The sequence below is a fragment of the Rhopalosiphum maidis genome, chromosome 4, assembly GCF_003676215.2.
Source record: "Rhopalosiphum maidis isolate BTI-1 chromosome 4, ASM367621v3, whole genome shotgun sequence".
NCBI lineage: Eukaryota > Metazoa > Arthropoda > Insecta > Hemiptera > Aphididae > Rhopalosiphum > Rhopalosiphum maidis.
The window spans coordinates 45,145,707-45,169,499 of record NC_040880.1 but is presented as its reverse complement, the minus strand read 5'-3'; the positions used below and the strand labels follow the sequence as shown (position 1 = coordinate 45,169,499).

Below are 23,793 nucleotides of genomic sequence, written 5' to 3'. Positions count from 1 at the left end.
TTCCAATAAAATACGGGTATATAGCTGAAAACGGTAAACTATTATAACAAGAATTTCTCTGAAACCTGATGTTATTTTAATACAATATATTGCTCCGGATGAGTCTTTTTGTTTCCGCGAAAAAACATTTGAAAGATGAGCGAAACAGTTTGTAGAAATCGTCTACAGCCAGCACACGACTTGGTGAAAACGATTTTGATTCTTCGAATTTTCGAATTGGCGAAGAAAAATAACTTCCAACCGTTATCGTAGAAATTTGTAATTTATTTTATCGCCACAGACCCGGTGAATGAGACGGCGCTCAGATGATATTGGCTCGGGTTCAACTATCTGGTAGCGTATAGTATTTTATACGGTGGTCAAAAATAGTAATTGCGCATACGAGTGTGATTATTCTGAACTAACTACATAATATTATAATTTATAAGGAAATATAAGACAGTTTAGATCTATTTTTTTACTTTGAGAATTTTACGACTATTTACACTTTTTGATAATTATCATCAGTATTTGAAATTACGATTTAAAAATGCTTTGTTTTATAAATTTTTAACTGGTAATTATTGCATGTATATCGAGACTATAGTACATTTTATAAATGTAACGCGAGAGTGTTATAATATTGTAGCAATTACAATTTTCGGCAGAAGTGTCAATCTCTGCGGAGATGGATCGTACGAGGCATCGTTGACGTACGTATAATATATTATAATAATACATATGAATAAATGTTATTAGGTTGTATGTGTATAAATACAGTATACACTGATTATTATGTCTTCCGCGACAATGAAATGGACCAAAAGCGACATACTGGAGGGAGGTGGAAGAGTTTGCAAGAACAGGGCGATTTTGGTGCAGCCACAGATACGTTTTAATAAAGAGAAAGTGCCAGAAATGTTATTCGCACACGCCAAGACGTTTTAGTCCTATTCGTTTTGACATTTTCGCAATCATAACAGCCCCAGGAGTTGGTCTGGGCCCTAACGTTATATTATTATATACAACGCCATTATACTTATTTCCCAGTGGCATGTGTGTGTGTGTATATTATATACCAGCTGTCTATCTACCGATTTTCGACGTAATGTGGCATAATCTACGATATATATAATATACACATATATTATACGCCATGTGTCCAAAGTCAAAGACAATAATACTTTCAATATGTTCGTGTCTATTTCAAATAAAATATATTAAACAGAATTTATAGTCATGCACATAACTTTACCATAGATTAATTTATATAGCCATGATGAGTATGTCGGTTTACATACTTTTAAATATATACAAATAACTAACTCGATATTTTGGGTTATTGTAAAACAACACAATTGCTATTTAATATTAACCCGCAGCTGGAAATTAAACTGTTTCTAAATGATAATGATATTGAATATTGAGTAACAATATATCTGTAAAGAACTTTATCGTTGTACCTATGATAAAAAAAAAATGTTTCCTCGACTTAACCATACAGATTATTAGACTATTGTTATTATTATTTAATCCTTCATAAACGGATAACGTGGGTTAAAACTTGGACCAGTTTCTTAAATTCGGTCCAAATTATGTTAAAACTATAAATTCAACGATAGATATATTCAAATAATCGATTTGAAGTTTAGCTCTACTCTAAATCAAAGTATGTCCAAGTCTAACCCTAGTTTTGTGTTGATGTGCATGCAGATCGGAAGTGTCACAATATTATTTTAATTATTTCAGAAATTTGCATTGTATGCGTCAAAAATATATGATCACGTATTGTAAAATATTTACAAGTATCAACTATTATAAAATCAATTTAAGGCGTTTCGTTGTTTACTATTTTTCTTAGCTGGATTGTTTATGTTTTGGTGTGTGTAGACTAAGGTAAGTTTTTAATAAGTCGTAAGTTAGGAACATTATTTGTATCATTAAGAGAGATGGACGCGTTTATTCACCCATCAAAGATTTATTTTATTTATTTTAATATGGAAGTTCGTATTTTTAATACAGCATATATGCTGTTGAAGTATACTTCAAACGATATTTGAACGTTTAATACATTATATTCGATAAAAATAATAAAAACACATGGACGCGATTCGGAAGGATGAAGTTAGTCGTTCATCATTTTTAGTATTAGGATGATACATTTACTGCAAAAGTGGAACACGAAAAAAAATGGGTAATACGCCTTCAAGAAATAATTTTTGATTATTATAACCAGATTATATATTTGAGCACATCACCTATTTATAATACCTTTTCAAAGAACCAATTATTATTATTCTTTACTCCAATATGTATACAATATACATATATATTCATACATAAATACATACATTTATACAATATATATACATGCGTACATACAGGTACGCTCGTAAATATTGCAGCATTTGGGTGATGTCCAAGTCGTTATATTTTAGGGCGACTAACGACATAATATACTACAAAATAATATTTATTACTATTTTTGAACTTACAAATTGTAATGCACGTCTGCCATGTTCGGTCGATATTGTAACGCCGTCCTCAGCGCCGTTTCCGCCTCGTCCAATCGACCCTGACTACTCAGTATAGAGCCCAAATTTCCATAGGCTGTAAAAAAATATGAAAATTAAATTAAATCATAAATATATGCATACATTTTAATAAAAATGTATGTACAGTATAAAGAAACGTAAGGTCGTTAAATACATAATAAATATAAAAATATAGAAATAGTTTCTATTGTACCGATTTAATGGTATCGGGGTCTAAGAATTCAAGTTCACATAGAAAATTTGACCATAAAACACAATAATTAATAACAATAAATTATACAAAAACCAAGTTATATAAGTAAATATTACTTTTTATTTAAGTTTTGTAGCTTGACAATTTGGGAGACATGAAGTGTCATATTTTTTGAATAATTTCGATATTATCATGAAAAATAATTGTATTGATAACACGTTATGGATAAATTTTGTCGGTGTTATCAAAGGTATATAATAAATATATTAACCCATTACCCATGAAAAATCCGGTCTAAAAACGGTCCATTATCAAAGCCTTATTTCCGTGACTTTTTGTCGTTTTATTTGTGTTATAACTTAAAATATACTACTACTTCACTAAATTACCATCTAAAATCTACTCTATCTATAAATGTCGGATTAAAATTACACTATTTCAAAATAATTCACTGTGTGTGGTAAGCTATAGTTGCATGTACGAGTATAGTTATCATTTAATGTGTCAACATTTATTTAATTGTCCTTATAATTTTGGTTTATTAAAACAAAACGGTTTGTTTCTACCAAGCTAACCAATCTTAATTTCATTAGAGATTATTTTAATAGTACATCGTCTAAGCCATCACATGTTGACATTTTTATCGAATACTTAGCGACTAGCGTGGACAATACGCTGTTGTTAAGCTAAGTAAGTATGCAGAATTTGTTGAATTTACAAACCATGTTATCATATAATATTATATTATGAGAATGCTTTGACGAAAAATAAATACATCGAATACAGAAAACGCCTTATAAGTATAAATACATGTAGCATCACAATTCACCACGAAACGACTTCCTGCATTACTAAACAGTAACACATAAAAAAAAAATTGACTGTTTCTGTGTTGTTGTATAGGAGTACGCCAATTATACAATATACATGATTGTATTCATCTAAATATATTATATTATAATATACCTGAATTACTTCTGGTTGATCTGTATTATTTGTTTAGATTTAAATTAAAAGAATTACATCCACAAGTTCTTTAGCATTAGAATAATTACAATGATAATATGAAAAATAAAAATGTAATCCATGCATTTAATTAAAAACGTTTATAACACATATTATATATTATGTGTTCATTTTGATTTAATTTTTTTCAATAAATTCTTATCTGCTTTACAATACTTTTTTAATATACTTATAAAATGTATTTAATATTAACAATAATAACGTGTTAAACTGCTATAATATGGTTTTTATTAAGTATTTAGTCAGCTTTAATTTGATTAATGTTACCATCTTATAATATGAAAATATAGATAATAGTAGATATGTATATATAAATAATATACCTAATTCGTGTTGCATAATGGTTAACATGAAAAATAATTATTTTTACTCGAATACCCGATACATTATAGGTTATACGATTGTGTTCGAACATGGTGTCTACCAAGATTTATTAATTTATTGTTGCAGGATATTTAATATCTAAATTACTTCCATCTTAATATTAAATTAGTAAATCAGTTAATCTTCGTAGGAAACTCAATATTAAATATACAATCGTTCAAAGTATGATGATTGTTAATCAATGTTTTGTTTTATACATATGTTATGTTGATGACAAATATCATGCAAAGAACTGGCAAAACAAATGGCTTGATTGTGTTATCAAAGTTTGTTTTACACCGTCCACCGTCCAGTAAAATAGTAGGAAAAAATGAAAATAAAAACTCTCACAGCTTCGCATATATTTATACAGGGTAGTATTTGTCACGGTCGGTGTTCGCTCTGCGCATTTTGACGAGTGAAACTTTTTGTCAATGTAAGAAAGGGATTGGTAATTTGTTTTTATTTGACGCTAAAATTTTTTTTTCCTTTCTCCGTCACGCAAAACTTTAACGCCAAATAAAACTAGAAGGCGTGAGCGTAACAAGGACAACAAGAGTAAAACGGGATGAACATGCACAAAAGTTCACATTTAAGTCCCGGAAAATCTGAATTATATTTGAAAAGTTTATTCCACCTTTTGCCAGACCAGATCTTTTTAATATTAACACCACGTGGCCCTTTGGGCATCGCAACTTTTAACGATAGTTGGAGGGAGAGTTCTGATGTTTTATCAGAATTTCAATTTTGATGCAGAACATGCACGTGTCTGGTCACGCACGTAGACTAAAATGTTATATTCTAGAATATCAGATTTATTTAATTACCCTATGAGTATCACTACCTATATGAACATTAAGATAAACAAATAATGATATTAATTAATACGACATAATATGTTTTGAGTAAATGGTATTTTATCCGAAATCCGGAAATATTTGAACTTATATAATATTTAAACGAAAAAACATCATACAACTTTGTTGACCACTAAATTTATAAATAAAAAATATCCATATATGTACATTGTACATAAATACAACAACAGAGGGTCACGCACGCCATATACGTATCATCGATTACAACAAGGTATATGTTCTGTTGACAAAAATTGTATGCAAATGAATATCATTTGAGCTGATTTGTATGTGATGTATTATTTTAGTTAATTTAGTATTATAAAGTTAAAAAAAAAATTATAAATGCGTAATAAAATTAACATTTTGAAAATATTATGCCTGAATTAATAATTTTATTAAAACCTTAGAGTTAACATTTTTTTGTATATTGTTAAAAAAATGGATCGTGATTTATTTTAGATCTTAAAGTGGACCGTATGAAGTTAATGGGAAAAATAGGTAGGAAAAGGTTAAGATTGAGTCATATCCAAATATCAACTAAAAATATAGGGTAAAACTTATTTTCTTATAAAAATGTATTTAAAAAGATTAAGGTTAGGTGTAGGGTACAATGGATAAAAACTTAATAAGCCAAAATAAATACCACTTCTTACGAAAACTTCGATTATTCAAAAGATAAATTATAGATAAGTCGAACATTCTGAATTCCAAATATTATATAGATATGTCATATAGACAATATTATATGACGGATAATTATCATTTGTTTAATTTGCTTATGCGTTCCAATATAATTTAACCTAATCATGTTTATTATGTGTATTGTTTATTATTCAGCGATCGATCGGTTACACGTGTACGATGTTATCAAATGTAAAAATTATTAATTATCACATTTTTTAAAAATAATTTTTGAATAATAACAATAACAATACACACTCTAAATATATGCATATGTTATTGTGAATGCTGATAGTCACTGGTTAATATCGTCGTACACCAAAGTCATTGATGAATGCTGGCTTATTGATTAAACTTAACTTTTATATACGTACACACATTTAAAAAAGTCGTTAAAATACCTCGAGTTACAATATAATATTAATATATAGTTAAGGATACTCGTGGATTATGCCGCTGCCTTTAAAACAATATTATATATTTCGCGATAACAGGTGTTTAGTTATAAAAAATATAACTATGCATATTTTGATCAGCGGTTTTTAGTTCTTTCACTCTTTCTATAGAAAAGTACTATCAAATCTCCCTTTTTCTCAATTATATTGGATAAAAACACCAAAAGTGTATTTAAATAATAATACTTTAGTTAACATAGAAAATGTTTCACTTACTTACATAGGCGGCATAATACATTTTGAATTATTTTTAGGTTTATATAATATATGACAAGCACAGAAACATCGGAAAAACCAGAATGTGCGTCCGAAGAAAAATATATGACACGAGTACATGACGTGTATACCCGGGAGTATATATCCACCACATAAAATAATACGAGATGAATAAAAAAAAAATTGCAACAACGTATAGATGAAAAAAAATCGAGATGTTGGAAACCGAGTCATTTTCCAGGATGAAATTCTCCCCTGGGGGTCATACATGTTTTTGACAGGTCCGGCTCACGTTGATAACCTGACTTTACGCCGTTATTTCCTCTTCGTGGCCTCAATCGTTTCACGTTATACGCATCAATCATCGATACACCTACACGCGCCTACACTGCCACACCCATCTGAAGCTCTCTCTCAATTTGAATACTGACAAACGTTCTTGTCTTCATTGTTTATCGTTTTGCTTGTTATCGGGGAGCGTGAATTTAGATAAATTATCATCAAAATGGAATAAACAAAAATATATACAACACAAATCGTTTACCAGATGTCGAATCTCAGATATATGTCATAGTAATATAATATTATACTTTACTATACTATATATTAGATAGATATTTCTATAATAGTGTACTCTGATATTCAAAATAAAAATGTTATATCATTATTTCCATCTTTAAATATACAACCTACAGAAAACCTTTTTTTAACCAAATAATATTGTTATAACAAATAATAATTATTAGTAATATCCGTCAATTACCTTGTTACAATACTAAAATTAATTTTTTATTATAATAATTAATATGTTTTAAAATATATACGCAACACAGTTGATGTTCTTCCCAATGGGATTTATAATTTTGATTGTTTCGATTAAAATATCGAGGGTAGTAAAGTTGTCCCGCGCATAAGACAGAGACGACACATACGGGTATAGCGTCCTATTTATTTTCATTTTATAATGTTTTATTAATAACTATCACCAACTAATACCAATATACCAGACTAAAAACAAGACGATTCTGTACAGTATGAAGGATAATATAATATTACATTTGACAAGTGCATGCGATGTGTTTCTTCAAATAAGTAATACGACGAGGAAACGAAAAAATCAAAAGTATATCATAATTTAAATATACTATAATATTAAAAGGAAAAGGACCAACATATCATCATGAGATGATGCGGTTCTACGAAAAAAAGAATTTATTGGAAACTTATATGGAAACCGTGTTGGGTTAGGAAAAAGCATTTTTACTTAACTATATACTGTTTATATGATTATAATGTAACTATATAAAAATAAAGTTATGCTACGTGAAGTATAACGATGCCATGTTTTGTTAATTTGTGACTATTCCGGTTTTAGAATATAATATAACATAATATATTACAGTCAACGAAAACTGTGTTTTATATTCGTATACAAGGAAGATTTTTATATTTGGTTTTTTGCCCGCCCAAATAAATTTAAAACAGCGTAAAGTTCGTTGAAAAAAGCAGAGATTCTTCGACAAGGATTGTTAAATATGTTTACATTGAAACTGTTAAAAACCGTTTTATTTTAATACGGTTTAAAGAGCTTAAAAATAAAGATTTATAACAACAGCGCAAAACAATATATATACATATAAATTGTATACAGTGTTAATACTTTATTTAAACGTTACGCGTGCAACACACACACACAACATCTCGTGTTATTTATTTGTTTGTCCGTCGTGTATGTACACAATATAGAAAATATATGTACTTAAGTCTTTTAAAATAACGATTTTCATATAACAAAATTGCGATTAAAGTGTCACGAAAACGTTTCACTGCACTGTACGCGATTGTTACCGTGTGTGTGTGTATACGAGATTCGAACATTTTCAAAGTTATCGAAACGAGTTTAAAGATTACGAAACGTAAGGAAAAACGTAAGTTATATGTTACGGTACACTGCACACAAATGTATACATATATAATATACTCGTATATATAGTAACATAACATTTTGCGTACATTGCGGCGCATAATAGACAAGCGTTGTTAATTTCTCGGTCTGAAATAAAATTATATATACTTAATACGTAGAGGGTAAAACGAACATATAAATAAAAAAAAAATACATACAATACATAACAAATGGTCGAAAGGTACATCGTAATTAATCGAGGGTTTGGATAGAGTGGCGGTGGCGCACAAGTAGTGAATACAAAGGCAAGCACGCGTGCGGGTCGAAGGCAATTAAATATCCATGTAAAACGCGTAACTTCGCGTAGCCGGGATTTAAGTGCAAGAGTGGAAGTAGTTTTACAAAGAGTGATGGATTTTATTGCAACAAACCCAGACACACACACACACACACACACACACACACACACACACACACACACACACACACACACATCTATTACGCGTGGGGGAGCGTGCGCGCACGCCCTTGTGGAACCACTCACTATATACATATCATATATTTGTATATTAACTGTCCGTCAGTATAAAAACGAATGAGCTGTTGGGGCGATTTTATACACGTAAATAATATGTACTCTCGCGGGAGGCAAGTTGCAGCCGCTTCTAGTTTTCATCTCCGGTCGATACAATAATGTAGCCCATCAACGGTTTGTGCGCAACAAAGTGCATGCAGGGTATCGGAAGCATATAATAATATAGAATACACTGCACATGCACAATCTAGATGGAAATGGATTTAGGACATTATTTCCAAGCGTCAGTGATCAGTGAAGTAACATTTATGTTAAATTCTACTACCGAGCTTGATTTAAACATATAGGCATATTCGTGTATTTTGAGTCATATTGCATTAGACACGGGTATAATACCTTAAATATTTATTATAGTATACTTTAAAAAAAACCTAAGGTTTGAATATAATAGAAAAATACAATTCATATTCTTATGCAAGTAGTTTTATTGATAGAGGTTGATTTTTAAATTTAAAAATTGTGTATATTAATGATCCTTGTGAAATTATATAAATTTATTGCACTTAAAAAAACGTATTAAAATGCTCATACGTTTAATATAATGTTTATTATTAAGAAGCAAAAAAAAAAATTGAATGCCATGATGGAAAGAGGCGTCCGCAGCAATAATAATTTAATGGGATGATAAAATAATAAAATACTAAAATTATATTTTTACAGAACTGAAAATAAAATAAAATGTTGTAAGATTATAATAATAATTAAAAATTTTGAAATTATTATAGTTTTGATTCCTATTCCACAATTTTGTAATATATAATAATATTATCGCCGTAGTTCAACCCTCGTAATACACTATAGTATATATATATATATATATATAAATATATGTGTATTATTATAATCATCTTAGTATATCTTACACCGTATATTGATAATATTATAAAATAAGTAATCTTAAAATCGTGTTAAATTAATTCCACGTCTCAGTGTAGTTTATAAAATATATTATATACATACAATTTATAACATACAAAATAAAACGTACGCATAGTGTGATGTGCTCGAAATTATTTCTGCGAGATTTCATTAAACTACGCACAACGCGCACCTAAGTATACGGATGACTAGGAGAGATTTTTTAGTTGTATCTCCACCACTTCCACGTACATTTCTGTCGCTCGTTATAACAATTCACACGCACACGGCCTTCGTAATATTTTGGGATGACCATAAATCTCCGTGGAAACGAAAGCGATGTCTACAACAGCGGCGATGGTGGAACGAACAGACGAGTTTTTATATTAAACGGTGCTCGAAACAATAGTCCACGTGGATTCGATACATATAATATGGTATATAATTGAAATGTCACTGGTCTATTGTACACGGGCAGCAGGGTTAGTACCGTTTCTATAACCGTATATCGAGGAGCACCTACGATATTTACCGATTTACATTGTGGTATATTTTATATTATAATAATATTATGTGTACACTTTAAGCGCATTAGGGTTTTCAGGGAGGGGCGGGGGAAATCAGTCGACGATGTGACGTCAGGTGGATAATATTCGCGGTGGATGAGTTATTATCGGTCGGGATGAAGCGCGTGTTTTTGTCACGTTCGTTTTGACAATCACGGTGGTATTATTACGACGCTAATCTATCGCCACCGCCATCACGTAAAATAACTGTGCACAGGGTGTTTAGAAAGTAGAGGTTTTTTTATTTAGACCCTCGGCGACATAGGCCATCGGGTTGAAATATAGTTTAATTATTACACGATATTATATTGTTGTCTACTTATTCTAATTATTCTAATTGTTAGGTGGAGAATTTCAGCTAATCAGAAGGTTTTAAAACACTACAAACAGTGAATCATGCGTACGTAAGATTTTAGAAATCTTTCTACAAATCGCATGTATACGTATTATGTAATAGAATAATATTATGTTGTAAAGGCATAAAGTACAAACGCGAATGTAGCGTGAACGAAAATACAAACAATAATAACCTACATCAATTTTTATGTTTTAAGTCTATAATATTTTCCTGGCTAATCATGATAATAAAAAAAAAACACCCTGTATGATATGTTTATAATATAACGTAAAAATATTAAAAATATCAAATTTGTTTCTAAATGATTGATCACGCGCGATCACAACGTAGAATAATACTATATGTATGTGCATGTATATATTACAGAATATTATGCAGATTGAGGTAGTGCATTTTATCGCAAGATTAGCGATGGGGTAATAGAAAACACACACACACACGTCAAATTCTCTAAAAATTAACATCCGTGATTAATTATACATATACATAGTTATTGAACAATACATACACAAACACATACACACATATATATCATATATATTTGTGCAGTACAACTTACTCCCATTCAGACACTTTCTGAACAATCAAGTTTAATTATTATCGCGATGTATTGCTCTTAAGTTTATTATGATAGAAATGTTACAAGTAATAATATGTTATCAAGGAATACCTGTTCGCTCTTAACTAATTTATTTCTTATGTATTTAGTGTGTCAGTTTTAATATTTAAATGATATTATTGTGTAGGATTGCAGGCTGACCTTGATCGGTTAGCTAGTTGAGTTAAATGTATAAACCTACAGCTTAATGTACTAAAATTGTTAGGTAATGACTTTCACATGCGCAAAACATTTTCATAAAAAACAATTAATGGGTTAGTATTACAATTTTCTTATGAATCTGTTCGTGATCTTGGCTTCCCTCTTTCAAGTACATTAAGTTTGCATACCCAGGAAATATGCTGCAAGGATCATAAGCTTGTAAGCTTGTTGGATTTCTTAAGACGGTCACGCATGATTTTAAGTTATCTGCACCTTTAATATCAACGACCTGATCAGATCGTTATTACATTTCTTATATAATTTTTATAATTAAGGGCTAATCTGTCTTATACGTTTGACCAATGTAGAGTCTTTCTTTGACTATGGATCACTTTATAATTAAATAGTAACTATATGAACTTGTAACATGAGATATTTTTCACTAATTATTTGACTTAATTATGTTTTTTGGTTCTGATAACCCGTTTTCTATTTGAATAAATAAATTACATACAATAAGTTACATTTGCTGTTTTCGCGTTTGAAAAAAAAATCATTAATACCTATAGTGCAAAACTTCAAATTGAAATAGTATAATAAGTAATAACGTTTAAGTACTATGCCGGTCCTCGTCAGAATCAGTTTTTAAAGTCGACATTATAAAGATAAAAGACTATTCTGAAATACTTCATTAAAATTTAAATTGACTTTTTTAATATTAAAGGCACTATACCCGTTTCTTTTCTTTTATTATTTCTTATTATTTTTATTTTTGTGTATAAAAGATTAAGTTAGTTTAGTAATTGCTAATTTATTACCGTTATTAATTCCCCCTTCCAAAAAAAAAAAAAAAAGGAATTAATCTTGATTAAATATTTATATAATAGTATTCAATCACGTCTAATAGCTATTATTTCAATGATAAATAGATGCTTAGATCAATTTGATAGACGGTGCATGAACATGCCTTAATTTTTTTGCTGCGCTTTCTTTAATCAATTCTTGTAAAATTTTGTTAAATGTATTTTAAGATCCGATACTTAAATTACATAATAGTTAAAAAAAAAATACAATACGATTTGTAATAACTAACAACCACAAACAAACGCAAAACAATAAATGGATATAAAACACACAGTATACTTTTTCGAATGCTAATAATATCCTGTGTAAACGTTTCAATAATAATCAAAAATTGTTAAAAACGTATTCAACTTTTTAAAATAATTTATGTCAGCTGTTTTTTTTTACCTAAACGGTGATAAATAGTTAATAACGAGAATATCACACTTAGGCTAAAGATTAACGTAATCGCATACTGGTTTTGAAGTAATAAGTGGTTTTTTTTGTACAGTACTTGATTTTGAATGTAAAACAAAAAAATGTATAGCGTACAAAAAAAAAAAAAAATTCATCAACTTGAAACGGTTCGATCATATAAATCTGACATGGCGTTTATCTTTTGGTGGCACAAAAAAGGTAAAAAAAAACAAGGGTTATTCTTGTGGTAGTGGTAAATTATTCATTCTCACCAAACACAGATAATATTCAAAACCAAACGCCTTTGGGCTATTGGAAAATATATTGCTAGTACTTTACAGTAGTCGAAAATCAGATTTTCAAAAAGGTCAGTTTTCTCCCAAAACAATTCAATAGATAACTACCATATTTAGGTACACACATTACATCTGCACATAAAATCCTATTTGACCCATGCTGTAAAAAAATATATTATATATAATATTATAATATTTTGTGAAATTATAGTTCTTTATAAACTGCTATTTAAAAGGAATTTTTATCGATACAATGACAGATCGTAAATCAATTTTAATTCACAAAAATAATCAAATCATTTTAACTAAGCAGTATACCTGGACGTATAAAGAGTATACATAGAAGGTCAACAATTCTATAATATATATATATATATAAACCATCAATATAACGCCAACAAAAACAAAATAAATACTATCATAAATTTATTTTCGATTTATTGGAATGACAAATCCAATTGTTCCCATGCCAAACACATTTTTAGCGTTAGTACCTAGAACAATAAAGAGTAAATCAAACATAAAAAAAAATCGTATACGTTATTATTATTATTATGACTATACCGAAACGTTCGTACCAATAGCAATTGTTTGATACATTTTATATTTTGTATTATTATAGAATAATGACGATGGCTAAATGTCACCGGAGGAATTAAAATAAAATTATTATTATTATTATCGTTTTTATTGGTTTATTGGTAGTTAATGCATGACATTTTGCAATAATCGAAATTTGTTTTTTTCATGTAAAAAGGGCTTATTATTTATTTCGATTAAAGTACTTATGTAAATATTGATATTAAATTATTTATAATTTTACTTTTTATTTTTAATATTATTCAATATTGTATTGCAGGTGTACACGATATTATCAAATATAATTCGTTTCGAACGCATTTGAATTGAAAACTAAAACTTTTGCAATAAAATTACTCCTAACAGTTTTGTTTAAACGTCCCGCCGAAAATTGTTCACGTTTGATAGTTTCTGTAATTGGATTTATTTCCCGATTAGCGTTTTTACTCAATCGAAAACACGTAACATTTTGTGTATATATTATATTATTAATATAGGCTCCCCAGTGCGTATTATATATTATAATCATTCATCGTAATTGCCATCGTATCACGGTATTGGATCACAGCTATAAAATATAAATACATACAATAATATAAAATTTAAGCCACTCGACAATTACGTTGCAATAGTTGTACATCAAAATGTAAAATTTAATGCATTGCAGTACAATATATATTATTGTAACTCGGTGTCCTGAGTAGGCAGTTTAAGCAGTATTACTGTATTAGCTATAGTATTGTAGTGTCTCGTAATTTTTTCTGGGTAATCATTAAAGGTAATACCCGATCTAATTAATTATTATAAAAATCTTTGAAAAATTAGATCACCGATTTTAAAAGCTTCAAATCCAAAATTAAAAACAATAATTTTTATTTATTAGTAATAATCATTTTAATAAAACGATTAAAATAAATGAAACTTTAAAAATTGACTTTAATTAAACGTCCAAATGTTGACTATATAAAATCGATTTTATAAAAATATAAACTATTTAATAAATTATTATAATATTATATTCACCCAAAACTATGGCGCATACTATAGTAAAAAAATAATAAAATTTAAATCTGGTTATATCAACTTAACATGCTACTATATTTTACATATATATTAATATAAAATACATCGTGATGCGGTGAGGATAATTTTATTGTAAACCGTTTTATAATATGTTAGGTATACGATATTACTACTACATTATTATATTTTATTCAACGAGAATATTTTTTTTTTGACCAATGTAATTGAAATCATCATACACGCGTAATATAATAATACAATAATACATAATATTGAACGCACACACGTGACTAAATTGCAAATGCGAAAAAAAGTCAGCCAACCAATTGGCTTTTGTACAACGCGTGCCGTCAAAAATTATACACGGCTCGGCGGCTTCGTTTGCGGCAAACATTTTAGTAGTATACGTATATTATACGAAAACCTCCAACCAACTTAACTTGTATAGTATACTATATACAGTATGTTCCGGTAGTCACATTTATCGCCTTAATATTTTTTAATTTAATTTTTCTTGACAGTTTTATCAGTTTTATATAAAAATGTTTTAATTTTAATTACACATTTAAGAATAAAATAGCAAACACTTCAAACATAAAAAAAAAACAATAGTATTTTAAAAAATAATAGAAAATCATGAGTTTCTTAATTTTTCAATATTTTTATTACAATATAATGTTCGAATAAAAAAAATTCTAATCGAGAAAAAATGTATTTATATTTCTAAGAATATATCACCATATTATTATTACTGTTATAAAAAAATATAATCTATATAAATCGTTAAAAAATACCTAGTTTGACTTAAAATTCTGTTTTGTATTTTAGTTTTCGTTAGATAAGGTTACAAGTTGATGAAAATACTTAAATCAACTGTGTGTATTGCTATTGAAAAATTAGAATTCAAATATATTCATTAGTTACTGAAACATAATGGATAATAGGGGACTTTACAAAACTCGCACGTCATATAATGTGCGAAATATGTACTCTAATCATATTAACTACATACATATTCTATAATATGTTTGTACTTTTTTTTATTATCTACACAATAAACGGCTTATATGTGGTATATATTGAATTTAAACACAAAGTCATGAGAATAACAACTAAGTTCTAAACATTGCAGCAGTAGGTATAATATATATATATGTATGCGCGCACGACAAAAACGAAAAAGGCCATCAACGTTTTATGTTTTTATTCCGACGCAAAACCGTATATACCGGCGACGAGGGTCTTACAACAAATTTCGTAATATGCTTTCGGCGTGCGGTGGGACGTGGGGGTGTATAATGGCGAGCGGTGGGCTTGTTCTGGCCTAGACGTGGTGACAGAAATTTACGACTGCGGCGAAATTGGTAAAAATAAAAAAAAAAATAAAAGAGAAAAAGTGGAGAAAAAAATATTATGTGGAAATCGTTCTGCTGCCACCGCCGCAGTGTATACACACGCACGGCCGACATGACTATTATGTAAATTACCTCATACATACTAATCCGCACACGGTCGACAATTTATAGGATCGAGGCGCCGTTATTAAATTTCCTATATGCGATAGCCTGCGCGAAAACGCGTCCACGCGAGAAATATACGCGCACAACGGAATAACGCGTAATATATGACCACCACAGGAAAATTGTTTTTTTTTTTCTATAGTAAACAACCCGTACGGCGATAAAAAAAAAAAACAAAAAAAAAACATAATAAATAAGAAAAACGTCGCTGCAAAGCCAGTCTCGTGTCTATATTTATACACAGGTTATATACTTAGGATATTGCGATTGTTATATATACCTATATGTATATATTATATACGACAATAATTACATGATCATACTAATAAGCATCATTGTTTAAGGGAAGAATATAATATTGTGCGCATTACGGAAAACAAAAAAAATGAAGGTTTTAATGAAAAATCCATGACATAACACTTGTAACTTGTATATTTTTATGTTATAGACAATGTAAGAATTTTGAGCGTCATGCATAGCTACCAAACATTCTGGTAAATTATTTTAGTTATAATCTTAAAACTTCATAAATTCCTTACTTAACCAGTAAAATGGAAAATATGCAGGCATGTAAATACTTTACCCAAAAAGCGTGTTCCGATATGCATTGTATCAAATTATCGTAAATCATAAAACACTTTAAGGGTTTTCATACAATACAATATGTTTGTACAAAAATAAGAATATTAAAAATACCTATAGTCCTATACTTTTACTTTATTATTAGTACAGTTTAAAAATTAATTATCTTAATTTATTAATTTGCATAACATTATCATTATGAATAATAATGAGTTATATAATGTAAAATAATTATATGATTGAATTATACCTAATTATTACAATTATAATTATTTTTACTTCAACTAATTAGTAATTACTAAAATTAAAATTAATTTCAGTTTTAATAGTTTTTTAATTTTAAATAATGCTTTGTTGGAAAGTGGAAGTTTGTAATTTTTACTACAACAAGTAATTATAAAGTTGATTTGTAATTTGAGCCAAACTTTTCCTAAGATTAAAAAGATAAAATGTTGTGTGTACGAAATATTCATACCATAATCCATACCTCAAATGGTTAAATTGTAATTTAAACAATTTAATTGCAGCTTATTTAATAAATATAGAATTTTTTTTCCAAAATGAAAACTGATTTTTTGCAATATAAAGCATGATAAACTGGAATTTATTTGTTAGTAATTTACATTGTTAAACGATTGACAAATTAAAGTATTAATATCTTTACATTTTTTGAAAAAAATATAATTATTTAATAATTAAATTCATTTCTTAATTTTAATAGAATATAAGAAATATCAATCACATTTTTAATGATTTAATAATGCTATAAGCACATTTGGACTAGTTATAAAAATATGTATATCTTACACATATGCATAATATAATATACCATATTAACCTGAGTATAGAGATAAATTATTGTTTTTATAAGTAATTTTATTTTATCAAATACTAAATAGTATTAGGTATTAATAGTATTTGTAATCAATTATTAACATTTTTAGTAATAAAAATAAATGTTTGTGTAAATACAAAACCTTAAACCCACCTAATGAATATTTTTTATTTCTACAATAATTAATAAATAAATAATAATAATTTATTTTAAGTTCAGGAGAGGTATTGTTTTTAAAATTTTAACGTACATTAATATGTACAGTTAATAATTTTAATGATTACTGGTTTTAAGTGTAAACTATAAAATTAATTATGACCTCGCTAGTAGATTACTTATTTAATTTAGTAAAGGGAAAATGTTTAAAAAGAATAAATATGAAAAAAAGAATAACAATCTTAAAGTATTTACATAGTATTTAATCCTGAAAAGATATAAATTAAATTACTAAAAATAAAAACTAATAGTTTATTTTTATTTTTTCTAAAATGTTTAGCATGGTGAGGGTCTGAAATGTCTATGTTATTTAGTTTAAATTATATACATTATATAAAACCGTACCACTTGTATAAAGTGTAACCAAGTTTTATACAAATAAATAAAATATAAATTATGTTCAAAAAAGTTGTACAAATATTAGTATGTGGCTAAATAGGTAACTAGTAAAAAATATAATTCTGGTTTATTACTAAAAGATTATGATCAGTATAATACAAATATTGAATTTTTTTAATATTACTATAAATATTTGATAAATCATATGCCACTCATAGGCGATATTTTAATAAAGTACATAATTTTATTATATTCGGTGTTTCCTATTTCTGGACAAAAAAAAAAAAACTACATGAATTGTGAATGAAACTTAAAAAGGTGATATGATATCGATGGACATAAATTAATATAATAATTATGAAGAACAAATTTCCAATAATTATTTTTAATATAACGATTGTGGATGTCGGGCAATTTGTATTTGATATTAATATTGGCATTATTGCTTACAAATCGAAATTTCATAGAATACTTTTTATTTTATTTTTATGTATGTGTTCTTAATGTGCATTCACGTTTTTCGATTATAATTTACGTGTACACGGCAATTTGAGCAAGTTTTTTCAATCATTTTGGCGTTTATGCTATTCAATGTTGGAGGAATTACAATCTTATCATTCCTATCATAATATATTTAGAAATGCTATATAGTAGTACGAAAAAATCGGGTACGAGCACATCGCGTATAAACGTCCCGTGTCCTCTAAAAATTGTGCTTATGTCGTTTGTTCTCTATTTTTGTCATTTAAACCATTTATTAGAGAAGACAAAATATAAAAGTGTTTCTTAGACCACAAACTCAAAATTAAAATTGTCATTATAATAATTGTCTCCGCTGTTTTTGCACACGTACAATACATATATGTATTTTTTCATCCAATATAATAAGTCACGTGTCACTTAGACCCCTTTGCCGTGTCGCCATCGATTTTCTATTGATGACTATTTATCAGCATTCAGATTGTACAGGTGCTTTAAGTACAGCAGTAAAAAAATATTTTAAATCAGTTTAATGAAAGTCATAATTGTGCTTGTATAAATATCTCTTTTCTTTATTAAATATTAGTGAAATGTATGGTGAAAAAATTTAAACGATTGTTATTTTGCAAAACACAAATGTTTTTATTCCACCTATCATTTTTTTTTTTTTTTGAAGCTTGTCCTAAGTCATGAAAAAGAGGTTAAGGGAAATAGTTATGTCCCCAACTTAACATGGTGTTTCTGATGATCGCAATTAATATTTTTACAACGAAACTTGTGTTTGCAATTGTTGCGTTATAGTTTTGATCTGCACAATTCATCTACAACTAGAATATTGTAGCCATTTTATTATGTGATATTTTATACTACCCGTACACAGTTGACTAAAGGACTAAAGGCTAGAACGTCCTATACTTGGGTCGCTTTTATCGCGTCCATCCCTCCAAATTTCCATCCCAAATCCATCATTACTGTTGTCAGCTACAAAATTGTAATAATGCTATAGAACTAGTAGGTAATAAAGGTATGTGGTTATGAAAATGGTTATGGATGAATAATATTAAGGGATTTTAATGTAGAATAATACTTAATACATATTTATATCTTATATATGTATAAAACCCCTCTGATATTTTAACGAAGGTCTTGGTTGAATTATCCAAACCTACACAATATGTACATCGTACACATATGATACATAAATTTAATAAATTCAAAATAAGTGTCGTAGAGGTATATAAATTGTTGCTATTCTTACAAGCGACCTGTGAAAATTCAGGGCTTTGCATACAAATCATTTATTTGGGTTTCAGGTTTCCAGTACTGATGTATTTGAGTGTTCAAACCTTGGAATACAAATTTAAACAAACGTTTGGGTGATCATAACCGTTATTATCTCGGTAAATATACGGGTATTAAGCAGTTCAAGAAAAAATAATTTGATAACTATGATAAGGTATTAATTTTTTAGATGATATAGGGTATTTATTAATATACCATTTATAATTTTATAAAATGTAACTTAAGGAATGGATGAATTGAACCATAATACGTTTTGAAATTCGTCGTCGACGAGAAATATTAATTATTTACTTCAGTTAATCGTAAAACTATTCCTATCAATACTTATTATTAAATTACTAATTAAAAATTCGAACTAACAATAACAATAGTAGATATATACCTGATAACATATAATCACATGATAAAAAAAAAAATATTCGGATTTTAGTTAATTGAGGTTTAAAAAAATAATATTCACATTTATTATAGTTTTTTCGGTTAATTTAATATTGAGGGTTTGAACAAAATACATAAAACCTAAGTAAAATAAAACTATTATATTATTCTAAATATGTACAATTGTACAAATATGGTGACCAGAAAACAATTGAACCGAAAATCATCGTGTATAGTACACGAAAGAATAAACTTGACCAAAATAAGTCGCAACAATAAGGACTGTGACTTCAGCAAAGCTTACCACAACCAGCCTCACCTAACATGTCCAAAAACAGATCATTTGTTTTTTACGATATAGTCTTGGCTAGCGGGTATCCAAAACATTTTCTGTCAGTAAATGTTATGAAACGATCGAAATGACCATTTTATTTGTGTATAATATACCCGATTTAAAATTCTTTTGTTTTTTTCATTTCCTACGTTTGCAAATGCGTATGTTATACTATGTTATACAAAATGTCAGACGTTTTGCCACAAACTTCAATATTTCAACAATATTTTTAGGTTACCGTTCGTGAGTGCGTATATTCTATTAAAATATTGTACTGCGATGGTGAAACGAGTTTTGATTATCTTTGGCTGATACATACAAGGCATACATTTCGAATATTTCTCGAAAATTTGCTCCACGCTGCGACAAGTGCGATACAACCAGGTAAGATGTACAATTTCACCTATACCTATCACTAAAAACTTCATTGCAGAAATTATAAGTATATATAGTTTAAGCATTTATGGACGATATTTAGAAATTAGAATACATTATATATATTTACATATTATTAGAATATGAATAGGATTGGAAAATCAGATGAAATTCTTGGTAAGATAACTACGCAACGTCGTTTATAATTAACACAACGCATAAATGAGCATTATGGTGTAATTTAACTTGGTTATTAGTGAATTTCATGTTATCGTTTGTACTATAATTTAGTGCGCTGACAATCCAAACGTATTCTCCAAAACATCAAATATGTTTAATTATATTTGTTGTACAATTGTGGTCCGAAGTACCACATAATGTATTGTGTAAAAAAATGCATGATTTATCAATAATCAATAAGCAACATAAATGTATTTAATAAACTATAGACTAATCACAATAAATGGCATATGAATCAGAATCATCACTCACAAGTAGTATCAATGCCCATATAAATTTTGCAAATATGACAATATGATGAAATATTCACTCATAATTCATAATATACAAATGATTGTGTTCGTTTAAAATGAAAAGAACATCAAATAATATTATTTGGTTCAAAATTATTGAACATACTGTTACCGTATTTGCTTTATTGTGGTTTAATTGAATTCTTCTGAACCTTTAGACATATAATACTATTCCATAAACAAGCAGATTCCAAAAAAAAAAAAAATGTATGTGAGGTATTTATTGCCCATACACCGCATATACGACAGCTATAATTGTTGAAAATGTTAACTATTGCGTTGCATTTATCTCGAATTAATCGGTTCGTTTAGTGCTATGCAGAAAAGATCGTTATTCGGTTGCTTTTTATTCTTGAAATTGCATTGCGTTTAAGTATTAATGGAATAATACAAAGTCATACAAAGTCATACCCTAGCTATATAATGATATATATATACAGTGTAAGCATTAACTGTATCTAAACAAAGACTCAATTTCTGTCACAAAGCATTTGGGATATATGTAGGTCAATGGTCTCTGGACAAAACCGTAGACGGATTAATATTAATTGACTGCGGTATATAGCCTGGTCAGTATAGAAAAAAATCGAGAAGATCAATTTATTGTACATAATATAATAAATATATATCTAAAAAATATTGAGAAAGAAACCACTCGCACAATATTCTTTATAACAAAATAATATATTATAATATGATATAGACAGCTATATTCACTAGGCATGTATACCCTAAAACCCACATTTTTCCATGTTTTATACGTATTTATCTAAATTTTAAATTTCGAAATTTATAAGTATGATATAAATAAATCCAAGTATTTTAAAATAAGTATAATTAAAAAATCTAAATTTGAATAAATAAATAATTTGAGGAAAAATTGAGAGTAACCTTAATTATTAATGAGTAGTCTTGTATGTATATTATAATATACTTAATAATATATTTATTATACATAAATATATTACTTGGGCGAAATACACGCGGCCGTAGATTGTGTTTTCCGCATTCAATAATCTAAAAATTTAAAAATCCTCGTTTTCAAACATTTCGTCATTTGTCTGCTGAAAAAAAAAGATGTGATCGGAATACAATGATACTATCCATTAACCTCAGAGAAAGCTGCAAAAGCTATTATAAAACAGATAATACAATGTATTTAATAGGTATATTTTCTCGTTGAGTATATGCGGGTCTCGTATACACAGATCACTGAAAGATTGTACTATATAATATTATAAAATATAATACATATTATAAAGATTTTCCATCATGTGCTTTTTTGTTTTATTTCCTATATATCACATTATCAATAGTCACGTTGAGTTATTATTATTGGAAAGTGTTGTAGTAATGCTAATTTTGTCAAACGATACTATTAGATTTTAGGCAGAGGTGATATACTTAAAGGCTTCGATCAATGCGTATGTTATATTTTTATCTATGTTAAATAACAAATGTTATTGGAAAAACTAATCAATTTACGTGAGCTCATTAATTTATCAATTATATTAAATATAAATAATATAATAGCTTTTTATAAATACATAATTGGTTTTCAAACATACTTAAGCAAATAACACATTGTATAAATTTGAGATAATACGTTAAAATACCGAAACAATATGTCATGTTTAAATCAAATATAATGTAATATGTATTTTTGATTTTTTTTTTTTAAATTGTAACAATATATTTGAATAAATGTGGATTGTATAGATTTTCCAACAACATCTTTTCACACTAAAAAATAACATTATGTAGAAACCAACAGACAACAATGATAATAAAATATAGCCCACGCAAGTGTATAACAGACAACAGTTAACTATGTACTTATTGTAGTTATAATATGAACGTAATTTATCATTGTGTGTAATCACTATAGTAAACTTGTCCGGGGTATTATTTTGTTCAAAAAAATATATAAAGGTCGTCGAAAAAGAATACGTTTGAGAATCATATTGGTATATTATACAATATTTTTAGCATACACTTAGTTGAATTTAAAGTACGTTAAGATATATACGTATATAACTATTATTTTATTTAAAAGATAACATCTAATTGTAGGTATAAGGTTCTAACCAACTTTTGTATTTTTACAAAACGAATTTATAGCGTAACCTAATTAATTTGCTGAAGTAATCCAATTACTCGTGTAAAATTTCTTGTTTATTTGAAAACTGTTGTAGTTAAGATATGATCATTATAAAATATAATGATCTTTTTCCTTTGTGAATTATAATATATAGATATATAAATATAATTTATAATCTTATAATTAATAAACTTTTTAAATTGTATAAACTCAATATTTAAACATTTTCAAGTCCCGACTACAATGATGACGTCATTATACTATGCCAA

General features: G+C 27.9%; 1 protein-coding gene across 2 annotated transcripts in view; it reads right to left on the bottom strand.

The window, feature by feature from the left end:
* The window catches only part of LOC113556294 (protein O-mannosyl-transferase TMTC2-like), a 252,297-nt gene that overhangs the window by 84,885 nt on the left and 143,619 nt on the right, over positions 1-23,793 (bottom strand). For both annotated transcript variants that reach the window (XM_026961148.1, XM_026961150.1), the window contains exon 6: positions 2,475-2,589. In XM_026961148.1, the coding sequence (XP_026816949.1) occupies positions 2,475-2,589 (115 nt within the window). The remainder of the gene's footprint in view (positions 1-2,474; positions 2,590-23,793) is intronic.